The 7,054-nt window shown below is 52.8% G+C and overlaps 1 protein-coding gene across 1 annotated transcript; it reads right to left on the reverse strand.

The window, feature by feature from the left end:
* Positions 1–5,535: 5,535 nt before the first annotated feature.
* On the reverse strand, positions 5,536–6,534 carry LOC144246932 (olfactory receptor 14J1-like). The gene has a single exon (XM_077785799.1). It carries the CDS (start codon positions 6,532–6,534, stop codon positions 5,602–5,604), a length of 933 nt encoding a protein of 310 aa, XP_077641925.1. The 3' UTR covers positions 5,536–5,601.
* Positions 6,535–7,054: the final 520 nt, after the last annotated feature.

A 7,054-nucleotide genomic window follows, 5' to 3' on the forward strand; every position in this document is an offset into this window, starting at 1 on the left:
GGGCCCAGGACAATGGGATGAGGTTCACCAAGGCCAAGGGCCGGGTCCTGCCCTGGGCTCACAACCTCCCCAAATCCCTGGCTGTGCCCTGCCCCTGATCCCCATAGCCTGTCCTGTTTCCTTTATCCCTGCATTGCCAGGGATTTTCTGGGACAAGGGAGCTCTTCTCTGGGGGTGGAGGGAGGTGCAAGTGCCACCACTGGAGTGGGAACCACAACTCATCAGGTTTGTGTCCTTTGGGGTCAGGAACTGGTGAGACTCAGAGGCACAGAAAGTTTCTCTTTATGGCCAACAGACCATGGTTGAACAGGACACAATTTAATAACAATCATGCTCTTCCCTGAGCTATGTGCAACATCCCAGCAGTGTCTGATGAGTCCACCATCCACAAGTGATTTCCATATTAAAACTGATTTTAGACAAACGTGGTTCTCTGATAGATATAAACACAGTTAAGTTCTTGCATCAGGATGCTCATCCTGGAGTGGGGGGAAAACAGCTCAAACAATTCCTGATGTGCAAAGCTGTCAGTGGTGGATGGAGAAGGGAGGTCTGGCTGCTTTTGGTGTTGAGGAAATGCTGAAACCAGCCTGACTCATTTCATCTCCTCCTGGCCTGGCTGATCTCCCCTCTTTCCCCTTCCACCCATTGGCTTCTGTCTCTCACCAGGCCCCCAGGTGAAGAGCCTGGCTCTGTGTTCTCCATCCCCCCGTCACTGGCACTTCCAGGCTGGGATAAGGAGCCCCTCAGCCTTCCCTGCTCCAGGCTGGACAAGCCCAGCTCCTTCAGCCTCTGCTCACAGTCCTGGGGCTCCAGCCCCACCTTGGAGGCCCTTCCCTGTTTCCTGCCCAGGGGAACCCAACCCAGGCCACAGGGACCTGGATAATCCACATCCTTGATGTCTGGGTCACACAGCCCTGGCCCCTTGTCCCCATGTCAGGCTCTGGGGTGGATCCTGTGTGTCCTGGGTTGTAAGATAAGCTTGTATTCTATTTGCCATCTGTTGAAGGCAAACCTGTTGGACAGGTTTTGTTATCTTTTCCAAGAACCGGTTTTGCTCCTAAGAGGTAATGGTTCATTAGTGGGCCATTGACTGATTCAATGCAGGGCTGGTAACATAACACCATCCTATTGTGAGATGTTCCACCCAGAGGGGGAAGCCAAGCACTCTTTTATTGGATATAAGGGGGTACCTTTTTGGGGACAGAGCAGCTCTTTACTTTGGGGGATTGCCAGAGAAGCAGCTCTCTTCGGCGGCACTCACAGAGAAGCAGCCGGAGCGCGCTGAGGCGACGGCGGCCCCGGCGCAGAGGAAGACCGGCCCCACTGCCACCAGATCTCCAGAGGAAAACTATACCCTTCAAAAGATCACCGCTGCAGCTGCAATTCATCAACCACTGCAAGGGGATCAATTGTCCCAGCAGGACTGCTACTGGCACCCCGAATCTTCAGGTTCTGGACTTTTTCACTGGTTTTGTTTGTACCGATTGCATTTGCCTTTTTAAATTGTTGTCTAGTTTTCTCCTAGTAAAGAATTGTTACTCCCATTCCCATATCTTTGCCTGAGAGTCTTTTGATTTAAAACTCCTAGTAATTCAGAGGGAGGGGGTTTACCTTCTCCATTGCACAGGGGGCTTTAGCCCTCCTTCGCAGATTCCTGTCTTGTCGAACCTAGACACTGTGGAACATCCTTGGGTGAAGGCTGTGGCTCCAGGGGGACCAGGGGAATACCAGGGGACAGGGACCCCACTGGGCATGAACAGCATTGGACTTGTTGGGAGAAACTGTGAGGGGGAGCTGGGGCAGAGTGACCAACCCAGTGACCTCACAGAGCCCTGCTGGGATGTCACACAGCCCCTCTGGGATGTCAGACCTCTGCCTTGTGATGTTACAGCCCATTCTCTTATGTCACACAGCTGGTCTCTGATGTCACAGCCAACTCTGTGATGTCACAGTCCGCTCTGTGATTTCAGATTCCCATCCTGTGATGTCAAATATTGATCTGTGATGTCACAAAGATGGCCTATGATGTCATAACTCCTTGATGACCTCACAGAAACCACTCTCTGATGTCATGGACCATTCTGTCATAGATCACTCATGTGATGTCATAGCCCACTCTGTGACCTCATGTTACCAGATGATAAATTGTCTCCGCCAGGTGAGCTGACACCTGGAGCTTGTTCTCCAAAACCCCAGGCCGATGGAAACCACACAATGCCCATTGTGGGAGAAGGGGAACTGGAAGTTTACCAGCCTCAGTGTCCTGCCAACTCAGCCAGGCCCACGGGAACATTGGGGTCCACGACCACCAGGGACCGGTCCAGAGAGACTCCCAGGACAGAAGAACACATGGGTAAAGGGGAGCGGAAATATGTTAATGGATTTGGGGAAATGATTATCAGATGTGTGTTTAGTCCAGGACAATCAATGAATATGTGTGCAAAATACAGAAAATGAACAGAAACTTTCCTGTACTCAGCATGCTTGGCTTTGGGAGGAGCTATCCCCCATACATCCAGCTGAATAAAGAATGCTGCTTCTTAATGCTGCACTGGTGTTAAGGAGGTTTCTGTTTTACCGAATTTTTGGTAACACTCCACTCCCAAGGAAAGCTCTGTCTCCCGCTGTTCACAAACAGAGAAGGGCTGGTGGCAGATGTGGGGATCAGAGGCTGCCTGGGGCACAGGGACCATGAAATAATCAAGTTTTCAGAAGGAGGGGCAGCAACAAAACTTCCACACTGGAATTAGGAACAGCAGACTTTGGCCGAACTTAGGATGCTGATTTCAGGAGCTCTGAATCACGTACTGATTTTTTTAAAGGGAAACAGCCCTTAAAAACAAAGGGATTCAGGGAGGATGGACACATTTCAGTAAAGTAATCTTAAGGGGGAAGCAGCAGCTGTCCCAGTGTGGCAAAAGATGAACTGGTGACAGAAATGACTGTCCTGACTGCCCACGGAGCTTTTGTGGGAACTCAAGGGAAAAAAGGACCAGTAACTCAGAAAGTGTTTAAGGATGATATTAGGTCATTCAAAAAGACAGGTTGAGAGGTGAAAGCTCAATTAGAACTTAACCTAGCAGCTTCTATAAAATACTAAAAAATGTTTTTATAAAAAATTTATAGCAAAAGGATGGGGAAGGAGAATTTCTATTCTTCATTGGATGCAGTAAAGAATAGAGTAAAATAAGATAAGGAAAAGGCTGACCTACTTAACATCATGTTTGTCTCAACTTTCAATATTAGGACAGGTTGTCCTCAGGACAAGTTTTCTCCTGAGCTAGCAGATGGGCACAGAGAGAAGGAAAGGCCCCTGTAATCCAGGAGGAAGCAGCTGCTGACCTGCTGAGCCACTCAGATGCTCACAGGTGCATGGGATGGGATGGAATCCATCCTAGTAGAATGAGGGAGCTGGTGGATGAGCTCCCCAAGCTGCTCCCCATCATTTAGCATCAGTCCTGGCTCACCAGGGAGGTCCCAGAGCACTGGAGGGGCCAGTGTGAGCCCATCCCCAAGAAGGGCTGGAAGGAGGATCTGGGGAACTCCAGGCCTGTCAGCCTGACTTCGGTGCCCGGGAACAGATCACCTTGAGTGCCACCACAGGGCACCCACAGGATGGCCGAGGGGTCAGAGCCAGCCAGTGTGGATTTAAGAGGGGCAGGTCCTGCCTGAACAACCTGATCTCCTTTTATAACCAGGTGACCCACCTGTGGATGTGGGAAAGGCTGTGGATGTGTCCATCTGGATTTCAGCAAAGCCTTGGACACTGTTTCTGACAGCATTCCCTGGAAAAGCAGCAGCCCACGGCTTGGGCAGGTTCCCTCCTGGCTGGGAGATGGAAGAGCTGGCTGGAGGCTGGGCCCAGAGAGGGGTGGGGATGGTGCTGCACCCAGCTGGTGTCCAGTCCCTGCTGCTGTCCCCCAGGGATCTGTGTTGGGCCCAGTCCTGTTTAACATCTTCACTGGTGATCTGGGTGAGGGGATCGAGCCCAACATCCCCAAATTTGGAGATGACACCAAGCTGGGTGTTAGTGTGGATCTGCTGGAGGGCAGGACAAGAAGACAGCCTTCAGCTGCAGCAGGGGAGGTTTAGGCTGGACAAGAGGAAGAAGTTCTTCACAGAAAGGGTGAGTGGGCATTAGAATGGGCAGGCCAGGGGGGACGTGGCAGAGTCACTGTCCCTCTCCAGTGGCACTCAGTGGCATGGTCTGGGTGACAAGGCGGTATTAGGGCATTGGTTGGACTTGATGATCTCAAAGGTCTTTTCCAGCCTATTTGATTCTGTCATTGTATGATGATTGGGACACTCTGGGGCCATTGTGACACTGCAGGGCCTCGTGGAACTAAGAGGACCATGGTGACACTGTGCAGCCCCATAGAACCAGGGCTCCATTGAGTGCTCTGGGGCCAAATGGAACCAGGGAGTCCCTGTGACACTGGGTCCTGGTGGAACCACAGAGGCCATTGTGACACTGCAGGGCCTCGTGTGACCAAGGGGTTTCACCCCTGTGACACTGCCAAACCAAGGAGAGCATTGGGAGAGTCCAGGGCCCAGTGGAACCAAGGGGCCCTTCTGACACTGCAGGGCCTCATGGAACCAAGGGGACATTGTGACAATGCAGGACCTTGTGTAACCAAGGGGCCACTGTGACACTCTGGGGCCTCAAGGAATCTGGAGCGCTGTTGTGACACTGTGTGGCCTCGTGGAAACAAGGAGTCCATTGTGACACTGAGGGGACTTGTGGAAGCACAGAGAGCACTGTGACAGTGTGGGACCTCATGTGACCATGGGGCCTTTGTGACACCCTGGGGCCCCATGGAACCAAGGGGCCACTGTGAAACTGCGGCACCAAAGAGAACATTGTGACACTGTGGCGCCCCATGGAACCAAGGAGTCCATTGTCACATTTTGGGGCCCCATGGAACCAAGGACAGTTTTGCAGATGACACCAAGCTGGATGTGAGTGTGGATCTGCTGGAGGGCAGGACGGCTCTGCACAGGGCCCTGGACAGGCTGGATCCAGGGCCCAAACCCAACAAGGTGAGGTTTAACAAGTCCAAGTGCCAGGTCCTGCACTTTGGCCACAACAACACTTGCAGTGCTACAGGCTGGGGACAGAGTGGCTGGACAGCAGCCAGGCAGAAAGGGACCTGCAGGGACTGATGGACAGCAGGCTGGACATGAGCCAGCTGTGTGCCCAGGTGGCCAAGAAGGCCAATGGCTCCTGGCCTGGATCAGGAATGATGTGGCCAGCAGGACCAGAGCGGCTGTGCCAGCACAGAACTGCCCCCTGCTCTGCACAGAGACATTGCTGCTGCAGCTCCAGAGGAGGCAACAAAAGGGGCATCTCTGCAGAAAACTCTGATTGGACATAATTTAGCTCCTTTAAAACCGCCAAGAGCACAGCCCCTAATTGACACAGTCTGTGGCCACAGGGAAGGTGGAGGTGAACAAAATGAGAAATGGCCCAAACAATGACATTTCTTTGTGGAAAACATTAAAATGTAAAACAAAGAAAAAGAACCTCCAAATGGAAAAGAACAAGAAGTATCAAAGATGACTTTTATTACAAGTGATTTGCAAAAATTGGCCAGGAGTTTAATGTCCCTGGAAGCATCCAGTCATCAGTCTCCACAGTGCAGCCTTGAGCTCCTGGTTCCTCAGGCTGTAGATGAGGGGGTTCAGGGCTGGAGGCACCACCGAGTACAGAACTGACAGGGCCAGATCCAGGGATGGGGAGAAGATGGAGGGGGGCTTCAGGTAGGCAAATGTGGCAGTGCTGAGGAACAGAGAGACCACGGCCAGCTGAGGGAGGCAGGTGGAAAAAGCTTTGTGCCGTCCCTGCTCTGAGGGGATCCTCAGCACAGCCCTGAAGATCTGCACATAGGAGAAAACAATGAACAGAAAACAACACAACGATAAACTGACAATAACCACAGGAACCCAATGTTCTCTGAGGTAGGATTTGGAGCAGGAGAGCTTGAGGATCTGGGGAACCTCACAGAAGAACTGGTCCAGGTCATTGCCCTGGCACAGGGGCAGGGAAAATGTATTGGCTGTGTGCAGCAGAGCATTGAGAAAGGCACTGGCCCAGGCAGCTGCTGCCATGTGGGCACAAGCTCTGCTGCCCAGGAGGGTCCCGTAGTGCAAGGGTTTGCAGATGGACACGTAGCGGTCATAGCACATGATGGTCAGGAGGAAATACTCTGCTGAGATGAAGATCAGAAGGAAAAAGAGCTGAGCAGCACATCCTATGTAGGAGATTGTGGTGGTGTCCCAGAGGGAATTGTGCATGGCTTTGGGGACAGTGGTGCAGATGGAGCCCAGGTCGCTGAGGGCCAGGTTGAGCAGGAAGAAGAACATGGGCATGTGCAGGTGGTGGCTGCAGGCTACGGCGCTGATGATGAGGCCGTTGCCCAGGAGGGCAGCCAGGGAGATGCCCAGGAAGAGGCAGAAGTGCAGGAGCTGCAGCTGCCGCGTGTCTGCCAGTGCCAGCAGGAGGAAGAGGCTGATGGAGCTGCTGTTGGACATTTGCTCTGGCTGCACATGGGCACCTGTTCATGGAGAAAGGACAGGGACAAGTCAGGAGAGGCTGCTTGGAGCCAAACCTGGGCCATTCCCTGCAGCTTGTCCTGCTGGGACTCACCCACCCTCGTTCCTGCTCTGGGAAAACCTTCACCCAGGTCCCTCCCTGATCTCCGGTTGTGCTGGCTGAGTGTGCCAGGAGCAGCCAGGCCTGTGCATGGGGGCCCTCGAGGAGCCATCCCTGCCCCCCTGCCCTTGGTTTGTGGCCATGTGGCAGAGGGACAAGGCTGGATATTCAGGATTTTTCATGGAAGTTTCTCTTACTGCAGAAAAGCTTGCTAGCATCTGCACTCCCAGGTCTAACGAATGGCAGGAGCTGGTTTAAGGAATTGTTTTCCTACCCACACATCATTCATGGCTCTCTGAGGTCAGAAATCCCCAGCATTCCTGCTGCACTCAGATTTTTACACTGAGAGATGTGAGAGGCAAAGGATTCCCTGTGGCTGAGGGCAGGTGAGGGGCCGCA

This window comes from Lonchura striata, chromosome 11 (genome assembly GCF_046129695.1).
Source record: "Lonchura striata isolate bLonStr1 chromosome 11, bLonStr1.mat, whole genome shotgun sequence".
NCBI classification, from domain to species: domain Eukaryota; kingdom Metazoa; phylum Chordata; class Aves; order Passeriformes; family Estrildidae; genus Lonchura; species Lonchura striata.